This window comes from Nyctibius grandis, chromosome 4 (genome assembly GCF_013368605.1).
Source record: "Nyctibius grandis isolate bNycGra1 chromosome 4, bNycGra1.pri, whole genome shotgun sequence".
In the NCBI taxonomy this organism is placed as follows: Eukaryota; Metazoa; Chordata; class Aves; order Nyctibiiformes; family Nyctibiidae; genus Nyctibius; species Nyctibius grandis.
Genome location: NC_090661.1, coordinates 32785349 through 32804910, shown reverse-complemented (window position 1 = coordinate 32804910; position 19562 = coordinate 32785349). Strand labels below are relative to the sequence as shown.

The 19562-nt window shown below is 38.7% G+C and overlaps 1 protein-coding gene across 1 annotated transcript in view; it reads right to left on the bottom strand.

Moving 5' to 3' along the window:
- Positions 1-19562, bottom strand: part of MAP3K9 (mitogen-activated protein kinase kinase kinase 9) — a 60833-nt gene that overhangs the window by 19309 nt on the left and 21962 nt on the right. Inside the window, exon 3 of the mRNA XM_068399030.1 lies at positions 6252-6432. Within this exon, the coding sequence (XP_068255131.1) occupies positions 6252-6432 (181 nt within the window). The remainder of the gene's footprint in view (positions 1-6251; positions 6433-19562) is intronic.

Genomic DNA, 19562 nt, shown 5'->3' with positions numbered 1-19562 from the left:
TCATCTATTTTATCATTCAGTATAGTAAAACTTTTTCTCAGCTCTCTGCAGTAGATTAATTTTTCTTATCCTGAATAACTTGGTATCAACTTATCTAACCATTTACTGCTTTTTCAAATCACTTATGATTATGTTGAACGCAGAATTTCCTACCAAGAAAACTGATTTATACCTTTAGTAGTTAAGAATTGACTAAGAGATGGGAAACAGACTTACCCTCTTTTCCCACATCAATTTACTTTCTTTAAAAGCTTTTCATGAAAGATTGTGTTGAAAGTTTTTATAAATCCAAATACGGTATAAGCAATCTTACCACTTGCCCACATACTCAGTAACTCCTTCAAGAATTTTCATTTTTTCAGAAGATATGATTTCCTTCTACAAAAGCTGACTCTTCCCCAGATATGCTCATATGTCCACCAGCTTCCCTGCTCTTTAGTGCTGTTTCTACCATTTAGTAGAATCAGACTTGCTGATCCTCAGGAAGCTCTTTTAAGATCTGTCATCATGTTTGCTGCCTTTCATTTCTCTGGTATTAAGGCAGCTTTAAGCAACAGATTACATAGCACAGCTATTAACTCAGCTGGCTCTCTCATGTTCCTGTAGAAATCTTGGGTGTTACTGTAAATCCCAGCAATTTGTTCATTTTATCAGTCAGTTTTAACACTGCTGTGGACAGTACTTCAGTATGAGATGTCCTCCAGCTCAGTGCCCTTAAAGAGAAATTTTCAGCTTAAAAAGCCTCTCTTTGCTCCATTCTAGCAGACACAAGTCACTTTTACTACAGTTTTTCTGCTATAGCCTTATCTTTGCACTCTCCTATATCTTGGTCACCTCCGGGCCTTATGTCATCCCGCAGGGTTTTCACCTGTGCTGCATTTGAAAGGAATTTATTTGGTTTTATGCTTTTCACAAGACTCTCCTCAAAACCCTTTTCATCTTCTTGAGTGTTTTATGTTCAACTTGCCAGCCCTTAAGTCCATGTCTAACTTTCCTCACTTGGATACAGGTTCAACTTTTTGAAGGATGTCTTCCAGTAGTCTCTTCTACATCATCTTCTTCATTCACTTAAAATCTTTCCTATGCATTTGCTCTGATCTTCAACATAGTGTTCTTAAAAGATATCCATGTTGCATGTTCCCTTTTTGTTGTTTTTACACAGAATTCCTCAATGTTGTCATTACGGTCCTTGACATTAAACACTACTGTAATGGACTAATTTTTCTTAATTGCTCTTGCAAAGATATTAAACTTAAGTACATATATTTTGACTGTGGTCATATTGTACTATTTTGAAGGCCTCCTAAGCATATCTGAAGACCAAATGAAAAACTGTTTCTCCTCCTAAAAGCTCCCTGAATAGCTGCTCTATGAAACAGTCATTTCTGAAGCGAAAAGATTAATCTCTTCTTGTTTCAAAGCAACAACTGTCCTATCCATTTGGGAGTAATATAAATTTTCATTATCACAATCTGTACTCTTGCAATCTACCCCCGACCCCACCAAGTCTTTAACAGTCATTGTAACTACTGCCACCTTAGTTGGGCAGTCTTAATACTACTTTTCCTATTTAAGTATGGAATTTCAGTCACTAGAGATTCCACCTTTGCTGCTAACACAGCTAGTTTACTTTATTAAACAAAATATCATATTTTTTCACCTATACAATCTTTAGCATTTTTCCTATGTAATTCATACTCTTGACATTATAATGTTATAATTATAGTTGATTATTTCTTTCCATCAAGGTTCTCAATTTCTTACTGCATCAAGAGCCTCATTTGAAAGTAATAAACAAGAGTTAAAGGATCTCCCATTTTCTTTTTGGCCTCCTAGGATTCATAAGACACTCAAAGAAAATGAATACTGGACTGAATATATATTTGGCCTGTGTAAATCTGATTGATCGTTCATGTTACTCTTCAGTTTGGATGTGAGTGTTGATATCAAAAGGCAGGAAAAACTACCAAAGAATTGTGTTATTACTTTACTTTACCACTAGTACTGGATAAAGCATGTATTAGATATTTCTCTTAATGGAATGGTTAGGAAAGCACTATTGATGTGCTTAAAGCCTTTCTTCTGCAGGGTAATTTTTAAAAGACAAAGGAATGGACAGAGTGGTGTTTATTCTAACATGACACTAAAAGTATGTATTGCAGGAAAGGTCACTTTGTTTCTGACAAAACAATGTCACCTCTTCCTCACGTACTTACAGTTCATTGCTGAGCATACTGCTTCCACAGAGTAGGGAAACAGTGCTTTGTGGCATTTGAACAACAATCATCCCAAGTGATTAAACAGCAGAGAGGTGCCGAACACAGTGGTTTCCATTAACTCTCAAGCAGAGGATTGGGAATTACAAAAGAAAAAGCCAGAAACAGAAGAGATTTATACAAAAAAGGCAGAGGGAGAAAGAATCAAGGGCCTCTCCTCATTCTCATCAGGGAGGAAAAAAAACTGGTCAAACTCATTTATTTTTCCAGCTCCCAGTAGTAATTTTTGGACTTTAATTACGAAATGAACCATGTGATTCAGACCATGCATCCAAGTCAACTGACACTTGTATGAATAATTAACCATCTCCCAGTGACCCAATAATCCCTTAAGCCATTTAACATCAGGTTCAATCCTACACACTGGTTTTTCAGGGAGAGGGAGGCTGGAGGTCTGCAGGATTTCCCTTGTAAGTCTGTGACCTTAGAAAAAAAACAGTAAATTCTTCTCACTGTTATTGTTCAATGGTGTTTGTACCATAGGTTCCTCTTCTCAATCTCCCTAGGTTCAGCACTTTCCATGAGAAAAGAACTATCAGCCCAACAAGGAGATCCCAGCAACAACAGGAACAAGAATATTACTTTTGTTAAGAAAAAAAAAACTTCATTACATTTTAACGGCTATTAACATTTTGCATGTTATTGGACTGGAAGTTTCAGAGATGACATTTCCTGCTTATTTCACAACAGTCCATTCTGTACACTTCTCCCACGTGCGTTTCTACCAGTATTGCTAGTCAACACTTATCTGCCAGGTACTGAAGTCTTGCCAGTGCTTCATTTCACACAGAAGACTACAGAAGGCTGCAAGCAGCCAGTTGTGGATGGAAGTGCTTGCCAACACTTGATTCAAATGAAATATTCTAATGACTGAAGTTCCTACACCCACCACTGAATGCTTGAAACATCTTGATCTGCTAATCAGATGGTTTTAGGTAGTTCTGGTATTCCATTCCTAAATGAAAATTAAATTCCTAATTATTTCACGGGTCTCAGAGTAGATACATCTTAAAAGCATCTAAATTGAGGAACACAGGGAACTCAGATGAAGGTTGTATGGTGGCTTTATCTTCCACATAACAATCATATTGACGACTTGACTGTCTTAAGCAGCACAAGTCAAAAATGAAGTGTGCAGCAAACAAGAAATACATTTAAGCAGTTAAAATGACAGGGAAATTTGAATTATATGCCTACTACTAACATTAGCTTGCTGTACAGTACTGGATAAGCTGCAATATCTGTGCTTCAATTTCACCCCTGTAAATCCAAAGTAAATACATACTTCTCTCAAACACAAATAGATTTACAGGAACTGACATATTTAAATAAAACCATAGCTTCTTTGTCCTCTGTGCAACATAAGTACAAGTTTTCTGCTGTATATCTAAAGCTTGCTGGTGCAGCACAGCAAAATTCATAGCAACAAGTTTTCACTAGCAAGATGTACTAAGTACTGCTATTATCAACAAGCTTCACAGGGGCCCAGACCCTAGTGATAGACACCAGTGTGTGGGAGCATTCCTCAGCCTTGTAAGTTCTTTGCCAACGCTCCTTTAGAGCGGGACAAAAAAACGCAGTTTTTTAAATGGATCTTGATACATGTTTTGAAAGGAATTGCATGAAGTAGTTAGTTATAAGACTGACTCAGGGAATTTCAGTCCTGGCAAGCATCTTCTCCAACATCTGCTTCACCTGTTTGTGCTGTGAGAACACAAGCAGAACAAGATTCTTGTTAAAAGGCTGGGCAACAATGCAGCCAGCAGTATTATTCTAATAAGCTTTACAGAAAAGGTGTTGAAATAAAACGGTTTATCAATGTTAGGGACAGAGATAGACAATTTTCTTGATGCTGCACAGACTAACTGGAAGGTTATCAGGCAAAAAAAACCAACTCAATTCCAGCAATTAACCAAGAAGTTGAAGTGGACAAGAAGAGGGGCAGTCTAACAGGATAAAAAAGTTCATACTGTTAAGAATTTAAAGTTGCATCATTGGGTGGGGACAGGATTTATTACACATGACCATGACTGCTTTTGTAAAATCCAGTGCTTATAATCATTGACACACTAGTAGTGACCACACTGGCAAGTATTTGTCCTCTGCATACATGCCCCAAAACCCATGTTCTTTTCATCTTATTTAACTATGGCTCAAGGTTTTGGCCACCAGAGAGAGAAAGCTTATTCAGAGACAGTATAACAGCTCTCTTAATGGTGATGACCCTCTGTTTAAGGAAAAGCACCGAGAGGAACACAATCTGTTTTCAAGGGAAGAATGGTAACTATAAAAAGAGAAAGTGATGAAGGAATCTTAAAAATAGAAATACAGTATTCTGAAAAACTGACAAATAATTTAAGTGATTTACAATCCTTAAGTCCTGAAGTGATTTACAGTCCTCAAGTCAATGACCAAACTGATATGTTTTACAGGTACAGAGGCACTTGAGCTACCTTCATGAAAATCACCAACTGACCTATTAAATCTTACCTTTTTTAAAATGAGGTCATACTGGTAAAGAACATCTACTGATCTTTTCACAGTGTGCCTGAATTAGTAAAGTTACAATCACAGGGAAATTGTTTCCCCTTTCCCTTCTCCCTCTCCCCCAGGTTACCCTTAAAGGCCATTCCTGGCACTGTTTCAGAGAAGAGCAAAATGAGGATTGAGCTTGACAAGCTGTGTACAAATCAGTACTGTCAACATGTGCACAGAAAAGGTGCACAGCCTTGAGGTTTTAATTTCTGAAGTATTTAAAAGCCTGGTTCTTGCTCAATTCATCCCAGATTAACTACAGAGGCTATCACATTTAATTATAGAGTCAGAATTTTATCCACACCATTAGTGTGAAAAATACAAGTTCACAGACTTATCACAAGACAATACATTACCTGTTCAGCAAAACTGAGTAAGGAAAATGAAAATCCCCATACCAAATCTCTGCCATAACAGCCAGACAATTCTGCCAGCTGGGATATTTCTTTATCCTGACAGATTTCTTAGCATGCACACACTTGCATGAGAGCATCACTGGCCAGCAACAGAAATCTTACTGCTCTAAAGACCACGTCACCCTGACATTTCAATACCTCTCCCACCACAGGAAAAACAAAATTCCATCTACTTCATCTGTTTCAGACGTTCAGTACTGATTCTGTGTCACACTGCATCCACAGAAGTCACTGTCCTAGAACTATTTACTGAATTCTGGATTTACCAATTCACTTAATAGTCATATTCAAACTCAATTTCTGGAAGTCTATAGGCCAACCCTTGCACTTCTCCCCACCAAAGTAGCTCTTATTCTCAAAAATACCAGTGCATGAATGGAAAAGACAATATATACATGCAAATTACTACTTATGGATTACATACTCAGATGGACCTAGAGAAGAGATTTATTATTTTATGTGAAAGACTAGAAGGGTGGAAATAATTCATAAGATTATTATGAAAGTGAAAAACATTGTATTCAGGCTGAAACTGCAGGGGGAATTAGATTAGGTACAGTGTCTTTGTATACATATACATCAGTGGCAGATTACTACCAAAACATAAAATGATCTCACTGTTGGTAAAACAGTAAAAAAGTAGTAATTTTAAATACTTCACAGATTGTTTTATAGCCTTTGATTATGTCAGCCAATAACCAGATAAGCACAACAAGTTTGTTTTACCTGAAGCACAGGGAATTGGGATTATGACTCCTAGGATAATCTAACTGTAAATTTATAGAACAACAAAAATTTAGAGGCATGCAGGAGCTGGTCCACCACTTTCTACAGTAAAAAAAAAAGTTTACAATTAATACAAAGTAGTCTGAGAGACTGACAGATGGAAAGCTGGTGTATAAAGTTTTCTTAAGACCTGAATTTTAATATTTGGTTCACCATTACTCATTCTTAAACATAAAAGAGGTTTCCTGACAGGTCTAGTAACTCTTTAGTACCCAATCACTTAATGCCAAATCAATACCTCCACACATCGCTGCCTTTGGAGAACATGGAGGAGCGGATGACCTCAGGAGCCATCCAGGCATATGTCCCAGCTGCGCTCATTTTGGTAGTTTTATGCCATTCCCTGGCCAAGCCGAAATCCGTGATCTTCAATATCTTGTTGCTCAAATCTCCATTTTCCACCTTTTCGAGTATCAGTACTGGAGAAAAGGAGGGGGAGGGGAATAAAAGGTATGCAGAGTAAAGCTAGTATTTATGCAAAAAAAATCCTCCTGAAGATCTCCCAAATTTGAAGATTCTCCCTGACGTTTAGTTATTCAAACATACCACACTCTGTTACAAGTTATTTCAAGCTGATCCCTTCATCTAACAAGTGAACAGCTGTCTAGCAAACAACTTCAAAGTTAACCAATACCAAGCCCCAGAGAACAAATAGATAACAATTATTTAACATAGTGCCTAGTGTCATTCTTTATATTAATTCTCTGCTAAGAAGTGAACCACTGTAACTTCTAGAAATCCAGATAAGGGAAGACATTTCCTAATTACTCCTCTCTCTGCAAGCCAGTAATAGCATCTTTTTCTTGAACTGCTTAGACTTTTTCTTAAATCCAGATACACACATAGGCTGGACATACCCTTCATGTAAATGTGTTAGGAGTGGAAGGTCTATGTACATATATTTTTTTAAAGTCACAATTAAAAATGAAGATTGACGATCAGTAATAACATGCCCAATTCAAGACTTCATGTATACCACCATGCTATAGATTCTCTCCCTCATCGTTATGAAACTATTTTTTTAGTTAAGCTGCTGAAGTGTCTACCATGTTTCAGTGGCAAAGGAGTCTATACCCAAGAACTTTAAAAAACACCTTGAGGCAGAACACAAGAATGCTTTGGTGTAAGGCACATATTCCTCTTTGCCCAGAAAGCTGTACTGTCACAACACTGTGAAATGAGTGTAAACCAGAGGCCAGAATTGTCCACTCTGCTTTAGCAGCACCTCATTATCCTCTTTATCTTAATGTGAAGTGACCACACAAGTTGTGCCAACAATGTAACATCAAGCAACAGAATATAATAGGCCACTGAACTTCCATAACCAACGTAGCCATAAGCCTGTGAAATTATTTTCAGCCGATTTGTAAAGGGCCACAAAGAAAATATATCCGTATTACCATTAGTCCAATGACTTTGCAGCAAAAGGCATCAAGTCACTAAGACACCATCATTATGCAGCTACTCTGTTTTTAACGTCATTACAAATACAGGTTCTTAGAAAACAAGAGGGGTTTTTTTCTTCTTTGTGTAGGTGTGTGTGAATTGCAAAAAAAAACCCCAAAAACCAAAAAAACAAAACACACAACAAACCCCACAACCAATCATGGATCATAACGAGATCTATAAAAGGCAAAAGCATTGCAAAAATTACAGTACATATATGGGTCATCTTCAGGACCATTTTTAGCAGTCCATGAAAAGACTCAAATATCAGTCTCAAGCTAACACAGCTTTTTTGTGGAGAAAAAAAAATAAAATCTTACATTCATTCTCATACTTCCCTCCAATAATCAAAATGGGATTTCCCATGAAATAAAAGTCAAAAGTGTTATTTGAACCCATCTGCATAATAAGTAACACACATCTAATTGTTAAAATACTGCATTTACTTTAATAAAACTTAACCAAACTGTCTATTCTCTGAAAATTTTAAAAAAAAATCAGCTACCCTTTCTACCAGGTTTCATCATTCACAAAATACTACTTCGTTACAGATTTTTGTGGGCCAACTAAAGTTGTGAATGAACTTCTTCTTTCACAAAATTCCTTTCAACATTACTGAACACTCCATTTTCCTAATCGCAGACAAAGGAGTTTGAGGCCTAGAGTTATTATTCTCTTAATTTGGGCAAAAGTGTATGTATTTAGAGTCACACTTCAGTGCAGAACAGAACCACCACAAGAAATGAAGGCACAGAAGGTGGCTTCCTTTGTGCCTCTTCTTCTAGCAAGCCTTTTTTCCTTCTTTCTAGCAGCTGAAGAATTGCTAAAAGAAACGGCTAACAAGTCGTTCATTGATTGCAAGAGTGAAAAACTTCCTAGAATATACATTCTAAGTTTCTTCTTCTAGCATGTACCCACTCTGCCTAAAGAGCTGGCAGAATAACATAGTCTAATTTTAAATTTAAAATGCAGTAATATATAGATATACAGTGAAGTTGTAAAGGTAAAGTAAAACTTTGAAATAAGAAAGCATGCATTTGGGGTTTTCTTGCTTCCCTCCACAAGCACAAGGAGCAACAAGCAAATTTGTTGTTCACAAGGTAGATCAGATTCTGTCTGAATGAGCTCAATAGCAGGACAGAGAGCAGATATCACAGTTGGGTTGCACACACCTTCCTGGCAAAAGGTTATTTAAATCTAATTACCTTGATTTGTATTAAGTTCTAACAAAATAATTAGTACTTACACAGATCTTTTGTATCCACAAACTTGTTCTTTTGTCAGATGTAGGCTAAGTGAGATAAATTACCATGACAGAAGACCACAGAGAAGGACAATGAAAGAGCTGGATTTATTGCAAGTCCTTGATTCCTTAGTTACATCCTTGGGTCCCCTTCTATTTCCTTGTAATAACTGCTTGGGATAATAATCCTGCAACCCAAAATTGTCAAAATTCATTTTAAGAATCATATCTCCCTCCAGCATCTGTTTCGGTCCTCCTTATCTTGGTCAGTATCAGCAGGCTCACTTGTAACTGCTAGGAGTCTCCCAAGCCCAAATGTCAGATTTTCAAACCAAAAACCTTGACTCTCCCTCTTGCGTTTGCTCGGATTTCAATAAAGAATCTTGTAAACAGGTGAAATATTAATTCCTTTGTTTCCTCCTTAAAAATCTCTTTTATGGAGAAGACAAGCCAGGTTGCTAGGACACTGCAAATGCATTTTACTCATGCTAATCAACATGGTCTCATTTGCTTGTGAGTTTTATCTACAACCAGTTATTGCCTCTTGTTTAATACTTTGAGTGCCAGTTCTCTTTTGCAAGTGCTATTTCTTCTGCACTTTTATTAGTCCACCACAATACGAAACACAAATAAGCAACATACTTTCTATACTTACAGAGTTAACATAGCTTTCCATCTCTGAACAGATTTGATCACTCAGGATAAAGCTAACAGTTGCCAGATGATAAACAGCTGGTTTTAATAAATCAGCCAAACAAAAAAATTCAGACACAAATCAGCTAATCTACCAAGGAAGCAAATCTTCTCATTCTGTCTGTTGATTTAAAAGATCTGCATGAGATAAAGAGGTTAAAAAAAAGTAGAAAATTGAATTTAAAATCTTTCCCATTCCCAGCCTTAAAAAGAGAAACTGTTTGGCAGCCAAGATACTGGGCCTAGTTTTCAGGCAACCAGGGAAGAACAAGAGCCGAATCAGCAGGAACACGCAGAATGTGTATCAGCTTGTTCGTGGTGGATCACAGTCTCCCTGTTCCAGCAGGAAGAAATGTCTTCCTGTGTGCACGCACAGAGCCAGCCAAGTTGCAGATGAAGGTATGCTATGTACTACTGCTCCTAACAACTGAAAAACATCTTTTTCCTCTGTAGCACAGGCTAAAAGCTGATCTTAAGTAGCATGAGTAGGAGCCAACTTGCAGTGTGCAAAAGGGACTGGTGAAGCAAACCAGGTATCACGAGCCCATTCAGACAGCCTTGAGGATCCAGCTGCTACAGCAAACCGATTTAATATAGCAAATCACCAATACCATGTTCTTTGCATACTGCAACTGCGAAGCAAAGCGTGGTGGCTTAAACTAGCATTAAAAATGGTTAGCCACTTTAGATGAAGAGTATCCTAAACATGTGTGCCTACAGGAGTAATAATCCAGAAGTGCTCACATACATTTTCATATATTTGTGAAAGACTTGGAACTTGTCCTCCAGAAAATAAGCATTTGACAATGAGAAATTAATTACAGTTCAGATGAATTCTGTCCAGCATGACTGCTCTTCTATATCTCAAGGTGTCCCAGCTGAAACAACAAGAAAGGAATATGATCCAAATAGGCCTTAGTATCTCCTAGCAAGACCTTCCCTGGATCAGGCAGTCATCCACATACAGGTACATGTGATTTAGATATGTGATTTCAACTACTAAGAATTTATTAAGAACTTTATTACCACAAGGACTCTCAAGAATCATTACTGTTTACGGCCCCACTGTTTAATTTCTTGACAGCCAGGCAGACTGCAAGTGCTGAAAGACAAGGGTCATTTGAGACATGTTAGGTCTGAGCTTAGAGATATACAAAGGTAGAAGTTAAACACTGGGCCTTCTCTTATCTAGGTTATGATGAAGACCAGTCTTTTTTCTTTGAAATGAAGATGTCTATTGAGGTTCCTCCATATTCTTTGAGGACATCTTTGGTGCCTTACAAGAAGCATCAAGGATATTTTCATATCAGACTCCTGTGAGAAAGTTTCCTGAAGTACAGAGAAAGAAGTAGGCACCATATAAACAAAGGGGTGGGTTAGGTAACCAAAGGCAATAAGCCAACACTTACTGGTTTGATGATGAGACAGACTAACTTGTAGAATACTATAAGGCAGAATTCAAAGATCATTTGACAAGTCTCAGTCTGGTGCAGTCTTTAGGCATACTGTTTGACATTACAGCAAGTAAAAGAATAACTGTGCATTGCCAGAGATGAGAAAACCTGCCATCGTTATATTTTCAGCACTTTTTAAACACATGTTTCCATCTATGTGATGCTTTGGCTTCTGCTCAGGACAAAACAAATTGCAGCAACAAAGAGGAAAGGCAACACTGCGCGGCTTGCTTTCAACACTAACTTTACAGCATTTTCAGTCCTGTTACTGAGTAGTTCAGAGCCTACTCTCTGAATATTTAAGATATACTGTCTTGGGACTTTGATACTTCATGGACAATCACCATCATGCTCACAGTACTGACTGCAGCACCCCAGCCTGTAAGACCATCCCAGATACTAAACAGCCTTTAACTGTGTCCTTCAATTTATCTTTGTTGCCATGAGTGAACTCAGCAATCAAGATCCATATTATCAGAGAATCATCCTTAGTCAACAAGTCCTGGCATTTATCCCTTCAGCATCACAGTAATGTGGAAGAACATAAATTCCACAAGAACAAGTCCAGTTGCTTAAGATATGGTTTGATTTAGTTGTTTTGACTATTGAAGCAATAATGAAAAGGCCAGAGCTGAAACAGACCGATAAAGTTTGCAAAGAGCATCTTCAGTACATTCTGCAGATCATTGAATGCTGGCCATTAACCAGACCTTTCACCAGGTCTGATACTCTTCAGTTAGTAGGCAACATCAGATGCTGAAACAGAAGTGTCATTATAGACTTTCCTGATACAACTGGAGTTTCTCATTCCAGCCTCAATCTGCACTAAGAGTGATGGGGAGTTAACTCAGCTTGTACCATTTAAAGATGGTTTCTTAGTTAGTAAGGCAGGGGAAGAGAACCGATGATGTACCCAAGATCCTCTTATCCATATTTGTGATTTGAGCTAGCAGTTTTTTCTAGCAGAGTTGGAAGTGATGGAAATCAGCTTCTTGAGGTTAAGTGAAGCCAGTTTACCTTCTGAAGTTTAAGTGTTATTCTGTATGTGTATTAATAGCAAGCAGGCTTTTGACAGAATCCGACGTCAGCCTTACTGAAAGTAAGCAAGTCTTTAGAAGTATACAGATCCCGGTGATAACAGATCCTACTGGGGATAATTCTCAGTTTCATGAGTCACAGTTGTGTATCAGTGACATCAAGAATGAGGGTTTTTTTCTAGAGCCAGGGCCAACTCATGCTTTTGTTGTTTAAACAAAGATTCATACTGAAAATAGACCTTGCAGAAACAGAACCACTGAAGTATGACTGACAAAATGGTATCTGACACTGAGTCAGCTCTTCCTCCTGCTCCACCCCATTCCACATTATTATGCTTTACTAGAAAGACAAAAACATCTGCCTTACTATTCAAAGCAATATGAAAAGCAACTTGATTAAGATTTCTAAGATACCATTATATCCTTCAGCCTTCATGTAGTTGCTGCTACTGGATGTTCAGTTCTGTTTTGTCATCACAAGTCATTATGGAGATGCCTGCTCTGTGGGGCACTAGACAGTGCAAGATTATTTAATAGGACAGAGTTACGGCTGCTGTTGGTCTAATGAGACCTTCAAGGATGGTTCCAAAGGTGGAGCTTCATGTTAGAACATTGAACTTTCACTAGCATGTTTAGGACTGGGACTATTATATGTCTAGGACTATTCTACGTCCTTTCAGAAGGAGAAATCGCTGCAGTGAAAACACTGAAACCTGCAGCTTTAAAATTTTGTTACTGGGGACATACTGTTCTAGTACCCAAAACCACTGGTTAGCTCTCAGTAGGCAAAACAAATTAATTCTGAAGGAATACAGACTGGAGTTCAAAAAATTAACTGATTAAATGCTAGCCAACTTTCAACTCTGCCATAAACTATACAATAAGACTACAGAGGGCTGCCCTGGAGGCAAGTGATAAACATTTCTATAGAGATGAAATCCTGTCTTGCATGCACGAAATAGAAACCACAGCCTCACGTGTTCAAAAGGCAAACTTCTTCGCCTTCCCCCTCCCTCCATCCTCATGGATCATTACAGTAAAAGCTGGCTTGGATGAAACAAACTCACAGCATCTCAGAAGGCAGTCTTCCTACGCTCCCAACATAGTCAGAAAAGACAAAGCCTCTCCAGAAGGGGATTCCAAGCATAAGTCTAATATACATACTCTGATTACTCTACAGGAGCCTCTCTTGACTAGAGGCACATCTGCGCTAAGTGCTCAAACCACATGAATCTCTGTGGTCTCGTATAAGTAAGCAATTTCCATTAGAAAAGTTCCCCAACATACCAGATGTCAGAGAGCCATCTGGTGAAAACCAATTTACTCATAGTTGCAAGATTACTACAGTGCTCTGAACTTCTATAAATTAAGTTTTCAGAAATATATTGTTCTATTAGTAGGACAGCTAATGTAAGTCAAACTGGTCTTACTGTTAAATCACTCTTAAATAAAACTTTCCCTTGGCCCTCAAAGGCAGCTGGAGGTCATAATTCATTGCTTCTTGCACCACTCACCTTAATGATCACTGAATCAACTGAAAAGTCAATGGTGAACATCTTTGTTGAACACACAAAGCCTTACTGCAAGGAGGACCTCATTTCCAGATATCAAACAGCTGTATTTTCATTACTCATGCATCTACCAGAAAGACATGAGATCATCAGATATACAACTACACCATGACAAAGTGAAGAGACGGGTATAAAGCTGTATAAGCCTTTGATCTACAGTTGAAGAAAACCCTAAGAGGGCTGGGTAAACCTCATCTAGCATGTCAGTATCACTCCTGCTTCTTAGCCATTGCAGTAAGAAGTTTAAAACTGCTGAGAATATTCCCAAAACAAAGTTTGCTCAACTTTATTATAGTGTTCCAATGCAAATAACGGCATTGTTGATATATTTTTCATTTTGTTTAATCCAACTTACTTCTATTACAACATGTTTTTTCCTCTTTCCAGTTATGCTAGAAGCACTAATTGTTCTAGATGTCTTTTCTTCTGCCAGTATATACAAATTTCTATCCCTTTCATTTAATTTTCTTCTTCTCAAACCAATCTACTCTTCTTCCAAACAGTCCTCTACCCTACATAAACAGATAAACCATCTGCACTGAATCTTTCAATCCAATCACTAAAACAAACATGATAAAGCTTTACTTAGGTTCCAAGTCAGTCACTTTATAAAATCTCAGTAATACACCTCCTATTTTTCATCCAGTACTCTATCACCTCCAGTATGCATGAAAAGATAGTTTAAAGAGGTAGATTACTTTCACAGAAGGAAAGTTTTCACAAGGGAAACTAAGAAAAAAATTTTTGGCAACAAAATTAACAGCTGCTGTTTTAATTCACTGTTCTGCTCATATTATACCAGCAGAGCCCAGAAGACATGTTATAACCTCCTCTCACAAACACAAACTTCACCTGGAAGGCAGCAACGCTGTCAGATTTTTTGCTTGTATCTTTTTTGGGAGGGTTATTTTAGTTTTCAGCTACACTTTTGGACAGTTTAGGACAGCATTCTTAGTCTCCAGTGGGCCAAAGTAGTGGGAAAGAGCAAGTAGGGAAAAAAAATAAACACTTTAACCCATGCTAGTAACCAGTTGCTAGTAACATCAAAAAACTGGTAGGAAGTGGTTCCTCATTTCATCTCACTGTCAAAATTAAGTGACAAGGCAGCAAAATACAGTCATATAATTGCCTTTTTCTGGTTTCTCAGCCTACAGAAAGGATTAGGTTTATCTGCATAGTGTAGTGCTGAACAGAATACTCCTTTGCTTGGCTTGTGCTAAAAGCCGACTCATCACTTCAGAAGCAGAACAACATTCAGGGAGGAACTACTATAGTGTGATTACCCACAGCAAAAATAGCATATTTTTATATAAGAAGGTAGAGGAAAGGGGCTGCTGTCTTCTATCTACTTCACAAAATAACATGAACAGCCAGCATACCAAAGTTTTATCGCTGTACTGGCTTCAGCTTCTTCAACTACTCTGTTGTTGTAGTCCCAATTTATCTAGCACACAGCACACCGAGAAAATAAAGAACTTCCTGACTTAAAAGGCAAAAATTGGTAACGACAGAATACCAAGGAAAGCAAGAGTACCTTGCAATACCACCACAATCGTTAACCAACAAACTGCCCATTGCCCCCATATTTCATGACAACAGCTGTATCAGCAGCTTCTTGCTCCCTTTCCCAGTCCAGAGTGTCTGTCTGCGTGTGCATTAAGAAACAGGAATGAAATTGCAAAAAAATCCAAGACAGTCTCTTGTGCGGTCCAGCTCACAGTTCACACCAAGTCATTTACCTGTGCATGATGCTACTCAGCAAGGCTGGCACCCAAGAATAGAAATCTATTAGCTAATGAACATCAAGCCTGATGGAAATGGTTAGAATCATTAAGTCAAGGGAGAAATAAAAAAAAAAGAAGTAAGAGAAGGACTGAGTTCAATGAGAACTGAAAGTATACAGGAAGAAATACAGAAGTGGACAGACTAGAAGACAAGGATCCCTACTGTAGAGGAAAAAAGATGGATTTGTTATCTGTGGTACACCGGGATATATCTCTGGCTCGATGGATAATTACTGGCTTCACATTTAAATTCCATGTAACTTTTCCCCAACTGAGACAATACAGTCAGTATTTTAGTGACAGAATACCTGCCATTCTTTTATTTAAATACCATAGTTCTAGGCAGGTCATGAAACAACGGGGCGACTACCTAGTAATAAAGCAACATTAACTCACTAGTTCTATTGTTACATTTTGAAGCTTTATCAATTCTTCATAGAGACGCCTAGAAACATTAACAGTGTTTCTAGCATGCTAGGGTGGGTAGTGGTGCTTTGAAACAGGTTGGGAGAACAATCTGAAGAAAGTATCAGAAGCTTGTTTGCCAGAAATGTAAGAAAATCTGATTACAAAAGTACTTCAAGTTAGCCTGAGCTTAAAGGGGGCTCCTGGACTGTCAGTGCACTTCAGTAGTTGTTTCAGTCTGCACCAATGTTAGCACTGCTGTGGGTCAAATGCTTTGCCATCCAAGATTCCAGGAATGAGGGAAGCAGTCGTATCAAGAAATGAGAAAAAACTCCAGCAAAAGGATTTAGCCTGCAAGCACATCCCACTCACACCTATTCCCAAGAGCTCCTACTCATTATTTTGTGCTCTACTGAGTCTCACAGAATCACAGAATCACAGAATGTTAGGGATTGGAAGGGACCTCGAAAGATCATCTAGTCCAATCCCCCTGCCGGAGCAGGATTACCTAGATCATATCACACAGGAACGCGTCCAGGCGGGTTTTGAATGTCTCCAGAGAAGGAGACTCCACAACCTCTCTGGGCAGCCTGTTCCAGTGTTTGGTTACCCTCACCGTAAAGAAGTTTTTCCTCATATTTATGTGGAGCCTCCTGTGTTCCAGCTTGCACCCGTTGTCCCTTGTCCTGTCAAGGGATGTCACTGAGAAGAGCCTGGCTCTATCCTCATGACACCTGCCCTTTACATATTTATAAACATTAATGAGGTCACCCCTCAGTCTCCTCTTCTCCAAGCTATAGAGACCCAGCTTCCTCAGCCTCTCCTCATAAGGGACATGTTCCACCCCCTTAATCATCTTCGTGGCTCTGCGCTGGACTCTCTCTAGCAGTTCCCTGTCCTTCTTGAACTGAGGGGCCCAGAACTGGACACAATATTCCAGATGTGGCCTCACCAGGGCAGAGTAGAGGGGGAGGAGAACCTCTCTTGACCTGCTAACCACACCCCTTCTAATACACCCCAGGATGCCATTGGCCTTCTTGGCCACAAGGGCACATTGCTGGCTCATGGTCATCCTGCTGTCCACCAGGACCCCCAGGTCTCCTTAGAGCCACGTCAGCTGGTTACACAGTCCAAGAGCTAGATGGCAACAACAGCGATGGGTGACTGAGAGTGACAAGAGGAAGGACTATAAATAGGATAAATGTCATCTTTGTTATTTTACTTGGTGTAGAAACATCAATTAAGTAGCCAGCCAACTACCTGCACAGACTTAGTGAAGTTTCTTCCCCAGTCTCACATATTCTTATGTGGACTCTCAACTAGATTTCTCCTTTAGTCCCAATGCTTAACCGTATCTATTCCTATTTTCTTAGATTGAAGAGAAGTGAGAAGACCACTACTTAAGACCTCAAAGGCTGAAAAATGGCAAAGGAACTCAAACTCACACGGAATGACACAACTCTACCTAATTTTTCTTTTGCAGAATAGTACCATGCATTTTTGCTGCAGTTGGGTGTTTTTGCAGATCACTCTAGAGCAACTCAATCACCTATAGATACAACAGCCTAGTACCAGACTTGTTTTCCCATAGGCCTTTGCTCATCTGTTACTGTACAATCACTGTTTTCAACAGCACTAAGGTCAACAGGCAGCTACAAAGAGGGGAACTAATGCTTTCCCTGGCATAGGTGGAGTGTGAAAGACCACTGCTGCAGTTGAGTACTCATTGTGGGTGGGAATATTGGACATATTTTATTTCTTCCTCCATCCTGCAAACAGAACAGCTTACTGTGGCTTCACTTACCACAAAGCAAAACAGCAAAAGCTTTGTCAGATAGTGGATAAGCATCAGCCCATCCACCTCCTCCATTTAGATAATTCAAGTACTGTAAAGAAATCTATCAGATACAGAGTCCATGAAATACCAGGTGCAAGACCTTTACAGAAAGAAAAGAAGAAAGTAAAAACTTTATGGAAACCAATGCTTTTTCACTCCAAGATCCTTAAATGCAAAACATGAGCAGGGTTTCAGTTCTAAAAGCTGCAAGTCTTTTCCATGGTAGGATTTAAAAGCAATCCAGATCTGTATGAAGAGGTACTACCATTAAACTTCCCCCTGCCAGTCATACAGAGAAGTCTCAAGTGCAAGAGTTGAAGGAAACATAGAATATTTCCATTTCCAAACAATTCCAAATTTATCAAAAAATTGCTTTACACAAGTTTCAGAAGTCAGCTAAAGGCTTACTGAAGCTGAAGGTGTGCTAGAGATGAAAAAAGTCTAATTAATATCACAGGATCCAGACTCTCCCACCCACTCATGGCAGAATGTGTCCAAAATCAAGCCAATCTGTTACAGGAAACCTTGTCTTGAACAATGAATGCCCTCACTCAACCCCGTATGTTTTCAAAGTGTTTGTTTTTCAGACCACAGAATAAAGTTATCTGAGCTAGGACAGCTCTGAAGGCACTTTCCGAGAACTTCTACTCCTAGCCATAGGGTCCATGATCACTTTAATACTACACTTAAATCTGAATTTCTTCCCTGACACACACACCCTGGAATTTCACAATTGGAACAGCCAGTTTCAGTTTACAGTATTTATTGTACTCATCTCTCCACAACCTAGATATAGTCTTCGCTTTGTCCAAATCCCTTTGACTGCCTTCTAGATCTATTTCCAGTCCAAACACTTACAGCTACTGGGAGGCTGTGAAATTCATGCAAATGTGGATTTATTTTTTTTAAATGGAGACTAATTCAGAAAAATGAGATAAGCATATTTCACGTCTTGCATGGGCCAATGTTTACTTTGTATATGTGCTTTTATCTGAAAAATGAATAAAAACTTCCACTGTACTCTGAAGAAACGCAATGCATTCTGAAATCTTTAGGGTTCATATTTAGAAGGTACTACAGTAATAGCAAATATTAACCATAGTCCTATAGTTTTTGAACAGTCCTTATTTGAAGGAGAAAAGTATCCACAGATCAATCAAAAATGCTCTTGCATAGAAGAACATGGCTTTACAGAACTTCTTATGATTGTTCCAATCTCATTTTCCCCTCCCATGAATAAGCAAAACTTCCCAACACACACTTCAGCTCAGATGGTGGTGGTGGGAAATACTGGACATTAGATAAAAAGATAGCCTTAATATATTGCTTCATGCTGCTGCATTGTCCGAGTCATGGTGTCAGAGAGCCAGAAGCTAGCTAGTAAGTCTGCAGTTTGCCTAGCAAGTCAAAAAAGCAGTGTTATTGCAAAGGCGACAAGGGACTGAGCTTGCCAGGTGTTCCTTTTTTTAATTATTAAGACCTACTGGAAATGCACTGGCAAACTGCCTTGAGGACAGAACTACTAAGCTTTTGGGAAAGGAGTTCAAAAACTCGCTCCAAAATGAGACCTCATATTGTAGTGGTCTGCCAAAATCTAATTTGCAACTTTAGCTCTACCTTCCATAGTCAGCCTGCACAGCTTTGCTTCACAAGTATCCAGATAATGAGCAATCTGCTCTTGATCCTGCATTCCAAGTACTTAAAGTGATTAACAGATCTGCCCAAGGACTGAGTCTCGGCTTTCCGCACGCAGACATTACCTACCTTCTGTTGGGTACTCTGCCATTCATTTCAGTAGGACTGTATCTTTACTCTAATATTTGTGGTGCAGAAGGCTAAGTGTTGCATAAGATCCTGTAGAGCACAGAATTTAAGACTCACTCAAAATTTCACATCTTACAAGGAGAAACAAAGAATACAAGCATTTTCTCTAGTAATAAGCAAATATTTTCTCTCTTTTATTACTAACCATCCAGCAACAACACATTTGGAAAAAAAGATATACCTTGGAAACAAAAGCTTTTTAATTATTGGGTACGCATGAGAGTTCGGCAAATCCATAAAGCTGGCCGACTGTCC